Here is a 20,167-nt window from a genome sequence, read left to right as displayed (position 1 = left end):
TTGACATACACCCAAAGGTAGGCCCGTTATTTTATTGCCACATTGTTTCAGACGTTAAGCAACAGCTCAAGTTGGATTTCTTGACATATTCTCCTGACACTATTGTAAATGCCTTTTGGCTGATTCTCAGGATCAGATCCACCCTCAAAGTGGGAAGATGGGACATCATCTGAGCCATTCAAGGGTATCATGGACTCTGAAGGTCATTCCCAAAGGGGAGTTCCTATAATGTTTTGAGCAATGGTAGCCTCTTTTTTTTTTTTTTTTTTGCAGGGCAATGGGGGTTAAGTGACTTGCCCAGGGTCACACAGCTAGTAAGTGTCGAGTGTTTGAATCAGGATTTGAACTCAGGTACTCCTGAATCCAGGGCCGGTGCTTTATCCACTGCGCCACCTAGCCGCCCCCAGTAGCCTCTTTGGAATAAGTGTACATAGGTTCCCCAAAGGAGCAGGAAAAAAACAGTTGCATTATCATATGGAAACTTTTCATATATTTTGTCATATTTTTATATTTTGCCTTATGGTATACAAAGTGCTTTATAGCCACTAAGAAGAGTAATGATATGGGGCCAGCTAGGTAGTGCAGTGGATAAAGCACCGGCCCTGGATTCAGGAGTACCTGAGTTCAAATCCTGATTCAAACACTCGACACTTACTAGCTGTGTGACCCTGGGCAAGTCACTTAACCCCCATTGCCCTGCAAAAAAAAAATAGTAATGATAATAAATGCCTTTATATAGTATCTTAAGGTTTATAAATCACTTTCTACACCTTATCTCAGCTGAGACTTTAAAAAAACCCTGTGAGGTAGGTATTATCCCATTTTGTAAATGGAGAAACATACAGAGAATAGAAATGACTTGTCCATGGTCAGACAGGCAAAATTTGAATCTAGATCATCCTGACTCTCTATTATATTTCCTTTGGAAAATCAAGTTTATGTATTTGAAAGGGCAGTGTGTTAGTTATAAGGAGCCCTGGAAATAGTCTAGTCCAATCCTTTCATCTTAAAGATAAGGAAACTGAAGCTCAGAGAGGTCAAGGTGATTTCCCAAGATCCTTTAGTGAATTCATTCCAATGCTAGCTGCAGAACCAGAATTCAAGCGCTGTTCTTCTGCCTCCACCTAGTGTCCATTCCTTGGCACTGCAAACCCTTTGCCTTCTAGTTTCAGAGGCAGGGTGTTATGTACCCCATTTTCAGGGTCAATCAGTTATTTAAGATTGTCAGTATGTGTGACATGGCCACCATTTCCCTCTGGATTTCCTCTTTCCTTCACTGATCTTGATTTCTCACAAATATGACTCTATCTTCCTATCTTCTTCACAGGTAAACTTGTATTCAGACCCACCGAAGCCCAGCCATGGTGTTCACATGGGGACCATGCCCCACGGGACCAAGGTCATGTCCTTCACCATTCCCCAGGCTAGGATGGCACAGTGGCAGTCAAACACCAACACTGGATCACAGGCTTTATTGGACTCAGGTGAGTGTGGGAGGAGACAAAGGCAGAAGTATGGAAGTTCAAGCTCTTAACATCATTGCATCATCCCTTAATGTCCCAGTTATTCATCTAGTAGTAGGAATTGTTATGAGTTGCATTCCATGTGATAAAAAGATGCTACTGAAGGGGCTAAAGCCACACAAAACCAGGAAGGAGGCCCCAAAGTTCCAAAGACCCTGGTCATACTTGGCGACTTACCATTACAATGACTGTTCTGCCACTGATAGGTTCATAGAAGTTAGAGCTAGAAGAACCTTAGATTATCTTTTCCATGCCCATCATTTAAAAGAAAAGGAAACTGAGGCCCAGAGATGGAAATTAATTTATCCAGGGTCACACAGGTTCAAACCAAGGTCTTCATTTATAATTCCCTATAATTTCCTCTGGGGCAGCTTAGTGGTACAATGGATAGAATATCAGGTCTGGAGTGAGGAAGACTCATCTTCCTGAGTTCAAATCTGGCCTCTGACACTTATTGGCTGTGTGACCCTGGGCAAATCACTTCATCCTGTTTGCCTCAGTTTCCTTATCTGTAAAATAAGAAGAAAATAGCAAACCACTCTGGTATCTTTGCAAAGAAAATCCAAATGGGGTCAAGAAGAGTAGGATACTACTGAAACTATTGAACAATAACAACAATGAATTTCCTCCACCTAAAATGCCCTACCTGCTCCCTGTTTATCAAGCAAGTCCATTACCTTCCTTAAAAGGTTGTTCAAAATAGCAGCTAGAGTGCTGAACCTGGAGTGAAGAAGATCTGAGTTCAAATTCAGATTCAGACTGTGTCACATTAGCTGTGTGACCCTGGACAAATCACTTAGCCTCTGTCTGCCTCAGTTTTCTTAACTATAAAACAAATATAATAATAACACCCACCTCCCAGAGTTGTTTTGAGGATAAATGAGATAATATTTGCAAAGTGCTTTGCAGACCTTAAAGTATTATGCAAATGCTACTTGTTGTTGTTATTATTGACTTAGTGAATGAAACCTCACATTAGCTCCATGATAAGCCCTCCTTTTCACAGAATCTCAGAGTTAGAAGGGATTTCAGAAGCTCTCTGGCTCAATTATATCAAAATAAGACCCCCCCCAAACACCTATAGACAATATACTTGACAAATGGCTATCCAGCTTTTACTCAAAGACTTGCAATGAAGAGGAACCTATGAAAATGAAGGACAGCCTATCTCATGGACTTTCCTATTCTGTTTGGAGTTGCTGCTTTTTAATGTGTTCCCCAATTGTGTTGTAATTATTTCCATATGGGATCCATCCCCCTGGGAAAGGTCTCCTAAAATGTAAGGGAGGGATTGTGTTGATGTCTTTGAACCCTTGGCTCTGACCCTTCTCCCAGCTACCTAGTACAGTGTTCCACATATGTCGTATTGGGACTTGGCCTTTGCAGTTAGAAGAGGCTTTGGTTTGACTTCTAGGTCCAGCACTCAGTAGCTATGTGACACCCTACAGCTCATTTGACTGCCCTGACCCCAGTTACCACGGCTATAAAATGGGTAGTGTAACCATAGGTACTAGGCCTAGGGGTTGTTTGGAGGAAGGCATTTTGTAATTCTTACAATGCGTAGAAATATGAGTCATTAAATTTTTAAGGAACTCTATCAACTTGTTTCTCATTGGATAGAGACCTGACATTTATAGTACCAAAAGTCAAGATAATGTTTCTTAGAGGAACTGAAAATGATGCTTCTTAGCACTCTTTTTTTTCATTTTTTTTTTGGGGGGCAAGGCAATGAGGGTTAAGTGACTTGCCCAAGGTCACACAGCTAGTAGTATCAAGTCTCTGAGGCCAGATTTGAACTCAGGTCCTCCTGAATCTAGGGCTGGTGCTTTATCCACTGTGTCACCTAGCTGCCCCTCCTAGCACTCTTTATTTTTTTTTTAAATGAGGCAATTGGGCTTAAGTGACTTGCCCAGGGTCACACAGCTAGTAAGTGTTAAGTGTCTGAGGCCAGATTTGAACTCAGGTACTCCTGACTCCAGGGCCGGTGCTCTATCCACTGCGCCACCCAGCCGCCCCCTTCCTAGCACTCTTAATAATGATAGTAATAATAGCTGCCATTTATATAGTGCCTACTTTGTGCTAGGCACTTTTACAAATATTATCTCATTTGATCCTCACAACAGCCCCAGGAGGTAAGTATGATTGTTGTCCCAATTTTACAGCTGAGGAAACCGAGGCAGATAGAGGTCAAATGACTTGCCCAACACTATACAGCTAATTGTCTGAGGCTAGACTTGAATTCAGATCTTCCTGCTTCACCACCTAATTTCCTTTTCTATCATTCCACTACCATCATTACATAAGACTAAAGTCTGTTTTATGTATGTTATCATTGCAACTTTCTAATATGACTAGCCCAATGGCATTGATAGGAATAGTTGGGGCCCATTGGGCCCTAGAACTTAAGAACCTATTGGGTCCTGGGTCTTTAAGGTCCCTAAGACTTTCCATAACTTTTAGTCTCTGCAAATAGAATGAGAACAAGATACTCTCCCTACCCTCTCTTCCTGCTTCAAGTAGCCAGTGGGATCTGATGGAGGTTCCAGGCCTGTTTTACCCTTTTTGTGTGTGTTTCGGCCAAGAATAGGGTCATTGTTAGGCTCCATCCTTGAACTCAACTCTCAACATTGATTTATTCCAGAACTGTCCACAACTCGAGGTGATCTGATTCCATCCCCAGCTGCCGCATACCCTGGCCCACTGGCAGATGGCAGTGGTACCTCCACAGGAGAGCCATCCCTGGGCGATCGTCTGACCCAGACGCTGGCCAACGAGGTGGTCAAGTTCCTGGAACAGGTGAGCTAAGTCCCAGCTAGAAAGTGTGTGCAGAAAAGACAAAGGAGCATAAACCAAAAACAGAAGCAGAAATCTTCAAGTGCTAGAACTTGCAGGTGTCATTTCCCCACCTGTTGCCATGAAGAACTAGATCCCAACCATCTCAGAAAGAGAAAAACCATAGAAGTAGGGATATTCTGATCACTGACTAGGATGTTTAAAGAGCTCTTGATATCTGGAAATTCATCCTTATATTTAATCTAAAACAGGGTGCGCTTGGTAAATGTTTAAAAACCAGGAAAAGATATATGCTTATACACTTTTATGTTTAATCTGCATGGTTAACACTTTCTTAAGTCTCGATAGGCAACAAAACAATAAATCAAACCTTGATTTGTAGCAAATGCCAATTTCTTTTTTTCTTTTTTTTTCATTTTAGACTTTTATTTTCCAAATTACTTGTAAAAGCAAATTTTGACATCAATTTTTTTTAAACTGTGTTTTCCAACTTCTCTTCCTCCCTCCCCTCCCACCCCCACCTTAAGAACTCAAACAGTTCAACATAAATTATACATGATTTTATTTCTTTCTTTTTTTTCCCCTGAGGCAATGAGGATTAAGTGACTTGCCCAGGGTCACACAGCTAGTAAGTGTCAAGTGTTTGAGTCCAGATTTGAACTCCAGGGCGAGTGCTTTATCCACTGAGCCACCTAGATGCCCCCAAATGCCAATTTCTAAGGTAAAAAGCACTCACACTGAAAATTTAAGAGTCTAATGTAAACATGTTAGAGGGGGCTCCAGCACACCCCTGAATCTAACTCTTCATGTTGTCCTTCAGGTTCATCTCTTCTTGTTTGGATTTCATTGGAGATGGGGAAAAGTAACTCATTGTCCTTTCTCAGAGTCCTAAGTAATTTTTACAGGCCATCATAAAATTTCCCATTGGTTTTCTCTCCTCTAGGTTAAATAAACATAGGCTCAGAGTAAAGAATATGAAAAGGGATCCAAATTCTAAGAAACTGTAATAACCAAAAGGTGGGGGACTACACGTAGGGGTAGAAGTTTGCATACATTGTCAGACATGGTTGGTGAGGGGGGCAGCTAGATGGTGAAGCAGATAAAGCACTGGCCCTGGATTCAGGAGGACCTGAGTTCAAATCCAGCCTCAGACACTTGACACTTACTAGCTGTCTGACCCTGAGCAAGTCACTTAACCTTCATTGCCCCACAAAAAAAACCAAAACAAGACATGGTTGGCGTGTTGGGTTTTTTTTTCCTTAACTGTTTGTGTGTGTGTGTGTGTGTGTGTGTGTGTGTGTGTTACAAGGAAGTGTACAATTTTAGGATTGGGGGGCAAGGGGACTAGATCCAGAAGTGACTGTGATGTAAAAATAAGAGTCATCCATAAAACATTTAAAATTAACATATAACTTTAAAATATTTAATAAGATTTCATTTAAGAAGTAAAAGCTTTATAGAATTATAGAATATTAAGAGGACACTCAGAAATCAATCAATTCAATCCTCTGATTTGACAGATGGGTAAGCTGAGTCCGAAATTAATGATGTGGCTTGTTGGAGGTCACACAGATAGTTGTAGAGCTGGAACATGCTCTTGTTTCATAGTCCTGGGATTAAAAAAAAATGTCTAGCTTCTTTTTGTTCCTGAAAATTTTGTTTCTGAAAATCAAACTTAAAGTTTCTCCCATCAAAGAATTTGTCTTTGAAAGACCATAATATCATAGGATTTTAGAGCTGGAAAGGGCCATGGAGATGATGTTGTCTAAGCCCTTCATTTTGCAGAAGAGGAACGTGAGGCCTTCAGAGGTGAAATGCCTTGCCTCAGGTTTCACATGAAGTTAGCGGCAGAGCTAGGCTTCTCACTCAGATCTTTTGGCTACAAATACAGGGCTCTTTCCACAAACAAAATCAAGGGATCAGCATTAGCAGACCTAGAGGTTTTGTGGAACTCACCCAGAGGATCCCCAGGACACCAAAATCCACATAGAAACCTGTCAGTAAACTTTCTTCAGCTTGGAAAGGATCCCTACACAAACACTGAGCTGCCTTTAGCCACCTGAGAAAGGCCCAGGGGGATTCCCACCCTCCACCCCATCTCCTCCCAAAAGCCTGCTTCGCAATCACATATGGAAAATCAAAGTCAGGAAACTGGACCTGTTCTGAATACACATGTGTGGGGTCTGGAGGTTAAGAACCAAGGTCTGAATAGGATGCAATCAGGCTGTGACACTGAGCAATCTTCAAGAGATATTGGTTGATGATGCATATGATTTTTTCACTTAATCCAGGTGGAATCTTTCGAAGGATTGGTCCAAGAAGGAAGATTGGTACCTCAGGATCAGCTCAAGGTACAACTAACTATTGCTCTTCTCACTTCAGGATTTGTTTTTAGAAACTGACATACACTTGTGTCATATGTGTATTTGTTATTATTATTATATTTATAATTAGTCAATTACCTCTGAGCCTTTACCTCACCCTATGTCCCTCCAGTTTATTATAATATATAAAAACTTAATTACAGATATATGTATATTTATAGAAATTTATATACCATATACCTATATTTATCAATATTTGTATATCGATATATAATTTAGAAATTAATAAACCATAAAACAATACAAAATAATATGAATTATCAATACAACAAAACAATAGAAACATAAATAAAATGGAAATATTGTAAATAAAACAAAATATAATTATAAATAAAATCATATATACAAATATTTTTCTAGATGAATATATCAATTATACATTTCAACTACATATAAATAGAAAAATTGTATATTATGCATAATTGTAAAATTGCATTTATGTATAATCTATACAAATATGCATATTTTAATATACAAACATCAATTATACATAATATATAATATACATAAAATATAAATTATATTATTTATCTAAATCTTCGCAATTCAGTAGCCATATATATGAATATATGTACAAACTATGAGCATATATTCATGAGTGTGTGTGTGTGTGTGTGTGTGTGTATCTTTTCATAAGTCAGTGGCCAGGTGAGAGTCAAAATCAGGAAAGTAAAGGCCAGAGAGCCAGCCTACCTGCCAAGACCGAAGCAGCAACTTCCTTGAGACAGTTAAGTGCCCGAGTCCTCTCCTCATTATCTAGCATCAGGCTGTTCTGTAGTTCCACATATTCCCTCCTTCTATGCCCTAAACTGCATCACGACTGCCTTTAAGCCACGGTACTACAGCCTTTCAGAAGTGGGTGCCAAGATTCTCAATTTCCTGTGCCAGCAAATGAGGATGAGGAGTAAAGGAGGAGGGGGGTGTGTGTGGGTGGAGGGGGCGGTAATAACTTCAAATCTCATGAGTGGTGAGAGGGAGCCTGTGCTGAGTGGGAATGCTGTGGGGTACAAACATGCTGACCCTCATAAAGGAGCTAGACTCATTTGGGCCGACTTGGAAAGTCCAGCCAGGGCATCGAGTGACGTCTGTACCTTGTCTTCCTATGACTGAGAACTGATTTACATTCAGGGTTGCCAGCTGGCTGGGCTTTGACTGAGTGGCTGGTAGTTTATCAAAGGAGCCTGTAGTAGTCACAGTAACATCATGTTCTGACTTTTTTTTCTTGTTGTTTGTTTTGTTTTGTTTTGGTGGGGCAATGAGGGTTAAGTGACTCGCCCAGGGTCACACAGCTAGTGTCAAGTGTCTGAGGCTGTATTTGAACTCAGGTCCTCCTGAATCCAGGGCCGGTGCTTTATCCACTGCGCCACCTAGCTGCCCCCCTTTTTTTTCTAATAGTAAGAACACCCTCCATTCCATTTAACAAGAATTTATGAAATGCGTATTTTGTTCCAGACACTGTGTGGAGGGGCTGGGGATGCTAAGGCAAGAAGGAAAGAATTCTTGCCTTTAAGCAGTTTACATTATCCTTGGGTGCAGCGGGGTAATAAGGAGACTGACATGTACATGGATACATAAATATAAAATACACAGACACACACAAAGTAATACCAACTATATCAAAGTAATATCAATCAGGGAAGGCCTAGTATAGAAGGTAGCACTTGAACTTGATCTTTGAAAGAAGCCGATGAATTTCAGAACTGGAGGGCCTACATTCCAGGCCTTTGGGGACAGGCAGCCTGTGAAAAAAGCAAGGATATGAGAGATGGAATCTAGTTTGTGAAGAATGACATGTAGAATGCGATGAGGGATGGAGAGAAATGTGAAACCATTTATGATATTTTTAATATTTATTTAAGAAATCATCATAAACTAGTAAGTATCAGAGGTGGGATTTGAACCCAGACATCTCAGGCTCCAAAACCAGAGACTAACCCACTCTGGTGTGCTATGATAAGTTTGCCATCCCTGAGTTAATCTCATGGGGACATTAAGACTAGCCCTAAAAAAACCAAAACAACAACAAAAAACCCCCCAAAACTGCTATCCCTAGCTCTGTGTAACTGCTGAAATGTATACCCCAACTCTGTGACTCTAGAAGCCTCTGGAAGCTCACAGCTCCCTGTGTTCTTCTCGTTCCAGGGGTTTTGGAGGCTGAAGGAAGAACAGGATGCTTTGGAGAAAGCCTTTCTCTGGGCACGAGGAGAGCACAGACGCATGCAACAGCTCCAGGCCTCTGAGGTGTCGCCTGGTGAATTTGATCCTAACAGGTATGTCTTAGGAAAGGGATCCCACTGCCTGAGAAGATGGCATCTGCCCGGCCAGAGTCTTATCCCTAAAATTGCCCTTAAAGTTCTTGGAATTGTGTTCTAGGGGAATTGTGGTCAATCTTCAGTAATTCAGAATAATCAACTGGGAGAGAGTGGTGGTGACATGAAGACTAGCATAGGGAGCCTGATCCACTTAGTGAAAAATCCAATTTGTGGAATATTTAAAAAGTGATACAGTTTCATCCCTTTAAAGTATTTTATACATTAAGATGATGTGACTCAGTATTTTAAAAAAATTTTTTTTTTGGTGAGTCAATTGGGGTTAAGTGACTTGCCCAGGGTCACCCAGCTAGTAAGTGTTAAGTGTCTGAGGCTGGATTTGAACTCAGGTACTCCTGAATCCAGGGCCAGTGCTTTATCCACTGCACTATCTAGCTGCCCCAATGTGACTCAGTATTAATGAGTCAAATGAGCTAATGGGGATAAGGAGCTTGTTGGGAAGACCTCCCTCTAGTAATGTCAGTTGGCACTTGTTCTGAAACTTATAGTAGTGGAGAGTCTCTTAGAGCACTAAGGAGTTAAATGAGTCTGCAACCAATATCAGTGTTAGAGGCTCTGAGTTCAAATTCTCCCTCTCATGATTATTACCTGTATGGCTTTGGTCAAGTCATTTAACTTTCTCTCCCTGGATTTCATTTTTTTTCTGTTTAAAAAATTATTTAATATTTAATTTTTTACCCAATTACATATAAAAACAATTTTAACATTTATTTTTTAAAAAAATTTGAGTACAAATTCTCTCCCTTCCTCTTCTGCCACTCTCATTGAGAAGGCAAGTAATTTGATATGTTATACATATTTTCATTTTAGTCATGTTGTGAAAGAAAGCACACATACATCCAAAAACCCAAGAAAAATAAGGTTTTAAAAAAGTGTGCTTTGATCTACATTCAGACTCCTTCAGTTCTTTTTTTATTTATTATTTTTTTGGTGAGGAAATTGGGGTTAAGTGACTTGCCTAGGGTCACACAGGCCAGATTTGAACTCAGGTCCTCCTAAATCCAGGGCCAGTGCTTTATCCACTGTGCCACCCAGCTGCCTCCTCCATCAGTTCTTTTTCTGGATGTGGAGAGCATTTTTTCATCATAAATCCTTCAGAATTATCTTAGATCATTGTATTGCAGAGAATAGCTAAGTCATTTACAATCGATAATCATACACTATTTCTGTTACGGTATACAATGTTCTCCTGATTCAGCTCATTTCAGTCTGCATCAGTTCATGTATATCTTTATAGATTTTAAAAAATCATCCTGTTCATCTTTTCTTATGGCATACTAATATTTCATCAATAGTTTGTCAGATTTATGGACTGGGGAAAAATTTAGAACAAAGAAGATAATAGAGAGCAAAACAAACTAAAATAGATCATTTTAATCATATAAAATTTTTAAATGTTTGCACAAACAAAACTAATATAACCAAGATTATAAGGGAATCAGAAAACTGGCAAAGAATTTTTGAAACAGGTATCTCTAATAAAGTCCCCATTCCTCAAATATATAGAGAACTGAATCAAATTTTTAAAAATACAAGTCAACACCCAGTTGATAAATGGTCAAAGGATATGAAAGACAGTTTTCGACAAAGAAATCAAAGCTATCTATAATCATATGAAAAAATGCTCTAGATCACTATTGATCAGAGAAATGCAAATTAAAACAACTCTGAGGTATCACTTCACACCTATCAGAGTGGCAAATATAACAAAAAATGAAAATATTAGATTTTGGAAGGGATGTGGGAAAACTGGGATGCTAATCCACTGCTTTATAGAGTTGTGAAAAGATCCAACCATCCTGGAGAACAATTTTGAACTATGACCGAATGGCTTTAAAACTGTGCATACCCAGCAATACTACTTACTATATCCCCCCAAAAAGAGAAAGACCCATTTGTACAAAAATATTTATAGTAGCTCTTTTTGTAGTGGTTAAGAATTGGAAATCAAAGGGATGCCTGTCAATTGGGGAATGGCTAAACAAGCTGTGCTATATGATGGTGATGCGATTTTATTGTGCTACCAAAAAAAAGACAAGCAGGATGATTTCAGAAAGGCCTGGAAAGACTTCTATGAACTGATGAATAGTGAAGTGACCAGAACCAAGAGAACATTGTACACAGTGACAGTAATATTGTTTGATGAATTCGGTGAATGACAACTATTCTCAGTAATACAATGATCCAAGACAATCTCAAAAGACTAATGATGAAATGGACTATCTACCTCTAAAGAAATAACTAATATTGATGGAACACAGACTGAAGCATGTTATTTTTCACTTTCTTCCATTTTTTCTTTTTTATTCAAGTTTTCTTATACAAAATGACTAATATGGTAATGTTTTACATAATTGCATATGTATAACCCATATCTGATTGCTTACTGCCTAAGGAGAGGGACGGGAGGGAGGGAGGGAGGGAGAGAGGGATAAAATTTGAAACTCAAAATTTTAGATAAAAATGTTTATTATTTGGAAAAAAATAGTATTCCATCACAATCATACCACCACTTGCTGGGCCTCATTTTCAAATCAACAAGCATTATTAAGTTCTCTTCAGTACTAGATGCTAGACACCACTAAGTAATAGAGATGCAGAGAACTACAGAAAAATCCCTTCCTCAAGGAGCTTACATTCTAATGGAAAAGACAGCATGTAAATAATTAGAGACATACAAAATATATAAAGAGTAGATAGAAGGCAATCTGAGAGGAAGGTACCAACATCTGGGAGAAATTGGGGAAAATACTCTTACAGAATGCAGAATTTGAACTGAGTCTTGAAAGAAGCCGAAGAGGTTGCGATGATATATTCCAGGAATGGGGGACATCCAGGGAAAAATGCATAGAGATAGAAGATAGATTGTCTTGTGTGAGGGACAGAAAATAGGTCAAATGTTGTTGGGGCATGGAATCCATAAAGGGGAGTGAGATGTAGGAAGACTGGAAAGGTAGGAAGGGACTAGATATAAAGAACTTTAAATTGGAAAGAGAGGACTTTGTATTTGATGTTGGAGGTAATAGGGAGCCACTGGAGTTCATTGAGTGGGGGGGGTCATTTCTAACCCTAAGATTTTATGATGTTGGGTTTTTTTCCTGGTTTAGTTGTCAGCAAGACCTATGGTAAAACAAGATAAATTGATTCATGTACCTTTACTGATCAAGAGAACCCTCTAATTAGGGGTGTGCTGGTAAATATTTAACAACTGGATCTCTGAAAAAAAAAACATACTCATGACACACTTTTGAATTTAATCCACATCATTCAAATTTTCTCCATTACTTTCTTAAATTTAGACAATCAAGGAAACAATAAATCAGGCCTTGATTTGTACTGTGGGCTAATTTCTTAATGTACAAATACTTATGTTCAAAATTTAACAATTAGCTCTAGTGAGCCAGTGGGATCTGACTCCTTATTCTAAACTGAGCTCTTATGAAGGATTCATAGAAATTATATGGAAAGAGGCATTTGCGTCCAGCACATACCTTATAGCAGTGCAGCTGTCTAAGATCCTGTGTCAATGAATCCAAAACACCTCTGCTCTTGCAGATTTGCTTTGGCAAAGCAGGTGAAGATGCAGATAGATTCTTGCTGCCTGGGCTAGAAGACTTAAAACAAAGAGTAAGGCAGCCTTATGAGTAGCCTGGAACTGGAGAGGATTAGAGTCTGCTTCTCTGGCTACATATATGACAACCTACAAATGGAAGCAGTGGGTTCTGATGAACTTAGCCATGGAGACTGTTGGGAAGGCATCCCTGTGCCCTGGCAGTGCCCATCTCCCAGATCCTTGCCAGTCTAGGCCCTCAGAGCCTCAGAGCCTTCCTGGCTCATTTGCTTTCTGACTATTAGGTCTCTCTTCTTCTGGTGGGCCAATGTTCATATTTCTATGTCTAGGATTTTTCTCCCCTTACTAAGTAGAACCAGTAAAGCCTCAGGTAAAGAGCACTGATTTGGGGATCAGCCTGCTACTTATTTACTTTGTGACTCTGGGCAAGTCACTCTCCTTTCTCTGGGTCTCCCTTTCCTCATCTGTAAAATGACATCAGACTAAGTATAGATTTTATGATTTGTAAATGCTAAGAGACATCTAGCCCAAGGTTGCTCTCTCTACCGGGGTGAGTCTACCCTGCAGGTTGTCTTGTTTTGGATTAGGCCGGTGATTTCATCAGTTCCTGGTGAGAAACTCCCTCTACCAATACAAGACTTTCTCTACCACTTATAGTTTTAAGATGATAGCCTGGGGCACTGAGAGGTTAAGGTTAAAAAACTAACCCAGGATCCTGTAGCTGGTATGTGTCAAAAGTGGCACTTGAATCCAGGTCTTCCTGAGTTTGAGGCTAGCTCTTTATCCAGTAGTCATGTTGTCTCTGCCTTTGCAGTAGTCTAGGTGATTTCCCACAATGTGTTGGGCAGAAAATCCTGAACGTGTTTCTGCCTCTCCCTCCCTCCCTCCCTCCCTCCCTCTCTCTCTCTCTCTCTGTCTCCCTCTCTGGTTCCATTCTCTTACATAACCATGCTTTGACCTGTTTCAGGGAAGTGGAAGGAGAGATATTTCGGCTGGGAATGCGCCTCGAGGAGCTCATGGATGAGATAGATGACTTAAAACCTGACCAGCTCTCTCCCAGGACCCCTCCAGAGGAAAAGTCCCATGGGAGCTCAGCAGCTTCCCCTGGATCAGACCTGCAAACTCTGTCTCCTGCTCCATCAGCTCAAGCCCCAATGCCAACTGTCCGCACACCCTACCCTGAGGTAAATCCTACTTGAGCCCAGTGAGGAATGAACTGCATTAGACTTCTGGTTTCTTTCTCTTTTGCGTTAGATCTTCACGAAAATCTGTTTGAGTCAGACTCAACAGTAAACACGGTAGCAGCAAAAACAGTAAACACTGTTAAGATATGCTTGGGGCAGCTAGGTGGTGCAGTGGATAGAGCACCGGCCCTGGAGTCAGGAGTACCTGAGTTCAAATCCGGCCTCAGACACTTAACACTTACTAGCTGTGTGACCCTGGGCAAGTCACTTAACCCCAATTGCCTCACTAAAAAAAAAAAAAAAAGATATGCTTGGGTTCTCTTGAACTGCTCAAGTAGGGCAGGCAACAGAATATAAAAGACATTTATTAAGCACTTCTCATGGAGAAGATTTCACAGGGCCTTGAATGATGATCAAAGGAGTTTGAACTTCATTTTGGAAGCAGTTAGGAGACTCTGAAGATTTTTAGTAGGAGTGATATGTCCAACTCTATGCCTAAGGAAATTTATTCTGGCAGCCGTGTGAAAGATAGACTAGAAGGGAGAGAGATCAGAGGTGGGAAGACCTGTTGGAAAGCTATTATAGTTGTCCTAGTGAGTGGACTAATTATAAGGGCCTAGCAGAGAGTGGTAGCAATGGGGAGAGAAAGACAGAAACATACAGAAAGATAGAGAGAAACCAGAGAGAGACAGAGACAAAAGCACACAGAGAAACCAGAGACAGAGATGAAGAAAGACAGAGACACACACAGAAAAACCATAGAGACAGACAGAAACAGATAGGGAGACAGACAGAGACACTGAGAGAAACCAGAGGTGTGTGTGGGGAAAGAGAGACAGACAGACAGACAGAGAGACAAAGAGAGACAGAGAGAGACCAGAGAGAGACATTGAAACACAAAGACAGAGAAACCAAAGATAGAGACACAGAAAGGGACACAAATGGAGACAGAGAGAGACACAAAGAGAGAGAGAGAGAGAGATGTAGAAGGGTTAGTAGAAGCAAAGAGTGAGTGGTAAAACTAAGACAGACTTTGTAGTCCTGACTTTATAGGTTAATGTGTTTTCTAAAGATTTAGTTGACCTGCTCTGTACTGTTTGAGAGATTCAAGTGTCATTTCTTTTGGGATACCATTCCAAGATGGTACTTGCCTTCCTTTATGTAGTTATTTCAGTCATAACCAACTCTTTTATGCCCCATTTGATAATTTTGTGTTTTTTTTGGCAAAGATACTGGAGTGGTTTGCCATTTCCTTCTCCAGCTCATTTGACAGGTGAGGAAACTGAGGCAAATGGAGCTGAGTGACTTGCCCAGGGTCACACAGCTTGTAAGTGTCTGAGGCCAGATTTGAATTCAGGAAGAGGAGTGTCCCTGACTCCAGGCCTCCGCTCTGTCCATGGGACCACCCGGCTGCCCACATTTTCCCTTCTAGGGTGCGGAGATTCAAAAGCAAGCAGCACGCACTTATTGGATGTTGGTGTTTCAAGGCCTGCTGGGGGCTGGGGGCGGGGTGCTGCTGGTGGGATTCAGGTGATGGGGCTCACGCCCCTTCCTGCCCTCAGAACAATCATACATGAAGGCCCTTCCTCCCATACCAGGCTCCATCTCCCAGACCTTTGCCCTGACTATCCCCTTGCCTGGAATGCTCTCCCTCCTCACTGATGCCTCTCAAGTTCTTTGGCTTCCTTCAAGGCCCAGCTCAAATCCTCCCTTCTGCAGGAGGCCTTTCTGGTCCCTCCCCTTGCTGTTACCTCCCCCTATGAGGTTCCCTTCCAGCTATTCTTTGTGTATGTTACCTAGACTTAATTATTCATATTGTCCCTCCTTGAGGTCAGGGACTATTACTGCCATAGGATAGAGGGGAAAGGGGGTAGGGGGTATAGGCTGAAGTCAGGAAGACCTGAGTTCAAATCTGGCCTCAAGAAATTTACTAGCTGTGCAACCCTGGGCAAGTCACTTAACCATGTTTGCCTCAGTTTCCTCATCTGTAAAATGACCTGGAGAAGGAAATGGCAAACCACCTGTATCTTTGCCAAGAAAATCTTAAATGGGGTCACAAAGAGTCAGACACAACTGAACAACAGTGCTTAGCTCAGTGCCTGGCACTGCTTAATGCTTGTTGACTAACTGTAAGGGGAAAGAACACTGGAGTTGAGGTCAGTGGGCTGAAATCCCAGTTCCACTATCTAACTAGTTTTGTGACCCTGGACAAGTCATTTAATGTCTCTTAGCTCTAGTTTCCTTATCTATAAAATGAAGACACTCTTTGCACTTCTTTCTTTGTATGGCCCTTTGTACACTCTGAAGGGCTGAAAAAATGAGTTATTGTTAAAAGACAGAGAGATGGATAAGTATATAGTATGCATTATCTTGCAGAGTGCACGCAAGAGAGTTACAAAACAATAGACTAAAGTCTGATGGGAAGAGGGGGAGGGAAAGGAAGGCAACAAGCATTATATTGTGCCGAATATATATCAGGAACTGAGTATCTCATTGGATCCTCACAACAACCCTGCAAGGTTACATGCTTCTCACGATATAGTTAAAGAAACCAAGTCAAACAAAGGAGACGTGGCCTGCCCAGGATCATACAGCTAGACGCAGACACAGTAGTCTGAGTTCATATTTTAATTCAGATCTTCCAGACTTCTGGTTCAGGGGAAAGATCATTTTTCACAGGGGAGGCATCAGAGATGGCTTTCTTGGGGAGGATGCATTTGATAAGGGCTTTAGAAGATGGATAGGACTCTCATGGTCAAAGAAGGGAAAGAAATATGTGTCTGGCACAGAGAACAGAATAGGCACAGAAAAAGAGGGAGGAAAGTTCATTTCTGTTGGTGGTTTTTGCTGTGTTTTTTGTTTTGTTTTGGTGGGGCAATGAGGGTTAAGTGACTTGCCCAGGGTCACACAGCTAGTAAGTGTCAAGTGTTTGAGGACAGATTTGAACTCAGGTTCTCCTGAATCCAGGGCTAGTGCTTTATCCACTGCACCACCTAGCTGCCCCAGAAAGTTAATTTCTTATGCTTTTGTGCTATTCTCATGCTTATCTGTTATGCCATCCTATGGATGATGATGATGAGAGAGAGAGAGAGGAGCTAGACAATGACCCACATAGGAAGGTTTGGGGCCAGTTGAGTTACTGGACCCAGAGACTTGTCATCTTTTTTCATATTACTATTTACTTATAGGTTGTATGGTATAGTTGATAGAGAGCCAGTCTTGGGGGTAGGAAGACCTGGGTTCAAGTCTTGTTTCTTCCACATGCTGGTCGTGTGACCCTAGCCAAGCCATTTTCATCTCCATGCCCCAAACAATTTCTAAGACTGTAAATTGTAGGTTCATTGCTAATTTGCTTAGGTAGAAGGGGTTTCCTTACAGGGAGTTCTGGTCACCTATTCACTCAGAGATTCAAATGAGGAAGAAAGAAACAGGTGACATTTATCTACCATATTAATGTTTGCACAGGGCTTTGAATTTATTTTTTTGTTTGAGCCTCACAACAGACTTGAAGAGTAGATATAAACAGATATTATCTCCATTTTACAAATGAGGAAACTGAGGTTAAGTGACTTATTTGTAGTCCTGCAACTAGTGTCAGAGATAGGATTGGAATTCAGGTCTTTCTGATTCCAGTACCTACATACCCTCTCCACTGTGTCATGCTGCCCCTCAAAGTTCATTTTTTAAAATAGTATTTTATTTTTTCCAATTACATGTAAAGACAATTTTTTTTAGTGAGGCAATTGGGGTTAAGTGACTTGCCCAGGGTCACACAACTAGTAAGTGTTAAGTGTCTGAGGCCGTATTTGAACTCAGGTACTCCTGACTCCAGGGCCGGTGCTCTATCCACTGCACCATCTAGCTGCCCCCCAGTAAAGGCAATTTTTAACATTCATTTAAAAAGTTTTGAGTTCTAAATTTTTCTCCCTCCCTCTCTTTCCAACCCTGTCCCTAAAATGGTAAGCAATTTGATATTGGTTATACATGTGCAATCATGTAAAACACATTTCAATATTAGTCACGTCATGAAAGAAGAAAAAGACTAAAAGGGAAAAAAAACACAAAAAAAATAAAGTGAGAATAGTATGCCTTGATCTGCATTGAGACTCCAGCATTTTTTTTCCCTGGATGTGGAGGGCATACCTCTCAGAGTTCTTAAAGACTTGATATCAACTATGAAGGAAGTCTTTAATGGAGTATCCCAGGGATCCGTCCTTTGTTCCATGATGTTTAATGTTTAAAAAAAATTATGACTTCAGAAAATAATAATAGATAGCATTTAAAGCTCTTTATAATAATTTAACATTTTATCTTCACAAAAACCTCAGAAGGTAGGTGCTAATATTATCCCCATTTTACAGTTGAGGAAATTGAGGCAAACAAGTTAGGTGACTTGCCTAGGATCAGATAAGTGTTTGAGGTCAGGCTTAAATTCAGGTCTTCTTGACTCCATTGCACCACTTGGCTACATAGATAACTAGACCACACAGCTGTAGGTCGCCTTCACATTTAAAAAGCCAAAATATTGGGTTGTAGAATCATGATCCCAAAAGATCTCAGTAGGCTACAGAAACAGACCAAATCTAAGAAGATGAAATTTCATAAAGACAAATACTAAGTCCTAAAAATCAATTTCATAAATACGAGATAAAAGGATCAAGGGCTCCGCACACCACCACCACCACCTCCCCTTTAAAAAGAATTTAATGTCATCTTAGGTATATTGCTGTTGTGTTATTTCAGTTGTATCTGATTCTTCATGACCCCTTGTGGGGTTTTCTTGGCAAAGATCCTGGAGGGGTTTGCCATTTCTTCACCAACTCATTTTACAGATGAGAGACTGAGGCAAACAGGGTTAAGTGACTTGCCCAGGGTCACAGAGCTAGTAAATGGCTTAGGATGCATTTGAACACAGTTCTTCCTGACTCCAGGCCAGGCACTGTATCCACTGTGCCACCCAGTTGCCCATTCACAAGATTAGGATAAGTATAACCTAGGTTGCAAAAGTGAATTTTCATGGTGAGGTTGGAAGAGTTGTCTCTGTCAGTTGTTTTGTCCAGGACACTAGAGCTAACTGGGCTCCCTCTGACTCCTTGATTCTCTTCCTTACAGACCCCAGCTATCCGGAACGGCCATACTTTGCTGTGTGGGGCAGATACAGAAGTGAGCTGTGCCAGCAGTGAGTTAGAAGACGAGAGCCCAGGACTCCCACAGCCCCTTCAGTACAAGCAGCTCCAAATGGAGCAGGATTTCCAGAGCCTCATGTCCCGGTAAGAGTTCAAGGGTAGGGTCAGAAAGAGTCCTATCCACTTGTGGGAACTTCCTGACCTTCCTGGCTCTATCCTGTACCTTGCCTACCCAGAAAGCCAGCTGGACCTCAGTTTTCTCTTCTGTAAAATGAGTGGTTTGTATTGGATGGTTTCTTAGGTCGTTTCCAGCTCAATGACTAGGATGTGCATTGTGGCAAGAGCTGCTGAAAGGTCTGCTTGGTGTACTCCCTGGTTTGCTCTGATGCCCTTGGGGAAGGCAAGATTGAGTCCATCAATGTTTATGGAATCCATGCAGAGGGGATTTGATGCAGATAACCAAGAGCAGCTGTTGGCCACTTCCACAAAATATAAGGACCAGAGTGAATATGCTTAAGCCAAAATTGTAGGGATTAAAGCAAGATATTGGGATGAATCAATAATCAGTGTCCCAGCAAGTACTGAGCCAAGTGCTGGGGATACAAAAAAAGTCAAAAATAGTCCCTGTCCCCCAGAATCTACTCTAAGTGTAGGTGGTGTTATAGAGTCTCCTCTGACAGTTTTTGAAAGTTAGGATGGAGTGTCATCTGGGATGGGTTAATATGTGATGTGGAGGCAGGGAGATGGACTATATGACCCCTGAAAGTCCCTTGCAGCTTTTATAGAGGCTACTCTGAGAGTCATGTTCCAGTCATTTAGGAGCTTCATGAATAAGATGATCCACTAAGGGACCTGCTTGGAAGAAGCATCTCATTCATAGCTTGGAAACTGTATTTAGGATGTCTCATTGGCCAGTCCCCAAAAGTTTGGTCCTCCATTTTGAGTACCAGTTCTTGTTCATGGCTACAATGTTTCCCAGCCAAGAGCATTCCAGGACAGCAGATGGTAGCACTCAGGTCACACCTCTTCTGTCTGGCCCTTTATAGATACAACAGTATCAAATCACTCCCTGATGCTGTGAAGTTGGAAGAAGACCAGGAAGAGAAGGATGCCACCCAGGAAGTTGATGGACCAATTGTTGGGAATCGGAAGGCATTTGAACTCAGATCAAGGAGGACAGAACAGGAAGTGGGGAAGCACCTCAACCCTCTTGAGTAAGTCACTTGCCCCTTGACTGTTCATTCTTTACTAGATGC

At 41.1% G+C, this 20,167-nt stretch overlaps 1 protein-coding gene across 5 annotated transcripts in view; it reads left to right on the top strand.

Annotated features, from left to right (window-relative positions):
- AKNA (AT-hook transcription factor) overlaps positions 1-20,167 on the top strand; it is a 74,335-nt gene that overhangs the window by 26,912 nt on the left and 27,256 nt on the right. For all 5 annotated transcript variants that reach the window (XM_043984600.1, XM_043984603.1, XM_043984601.1 and 2 more), the window contains 7 exons: positions 1,328-1,484; positions 4,165-4,319; positions 6,608-6,667; positions 8,843-8,970; positions 13,569-13,785; positions 18,898-19,055; positions 19,958-20,125. In XM_043984600.1, the coding sequence (XP_043840535.1) occupies positions 1,328-1,484; positions 4,165-4,319; positions 6,608-6,667; positions 8,843-8,970; positions 13,569-13,785; positions 18,898-19,055; positions 19,958-20,125 (1,043 nt within the window). The remainder of the gene's footprint in view (positions 1-1,327; positions 1,485-4,164; positions 4,320-6,607; positions 6,668-8,842; positions 8,971-13,568; positions 13,786-18,897; positions 19,056-19,957; positions 20,126-20,167) is intronic.

This window comes from Dromiciops gliroides, chromosome 2, assembly GCF_019393635.1.
Source record: "Dromiciops gliroides isolate mDroGli1 chromosome 2, mDroGli1.pri, whole genome shotgun sequence".
Taxonomy (NCBI): domain Eukaryota; kingdom Metazoa; phylum Chordata; class Mammalia; order Microbiotheria; family Microbiotheriidae; genus Dromiciops; species Dromiciops gliroides.
The sequence above is the reverse complement of the archived record's forward strand: the minus strand, read 5'-3'. Positions and strand labels throughout refer to the sequence as shown.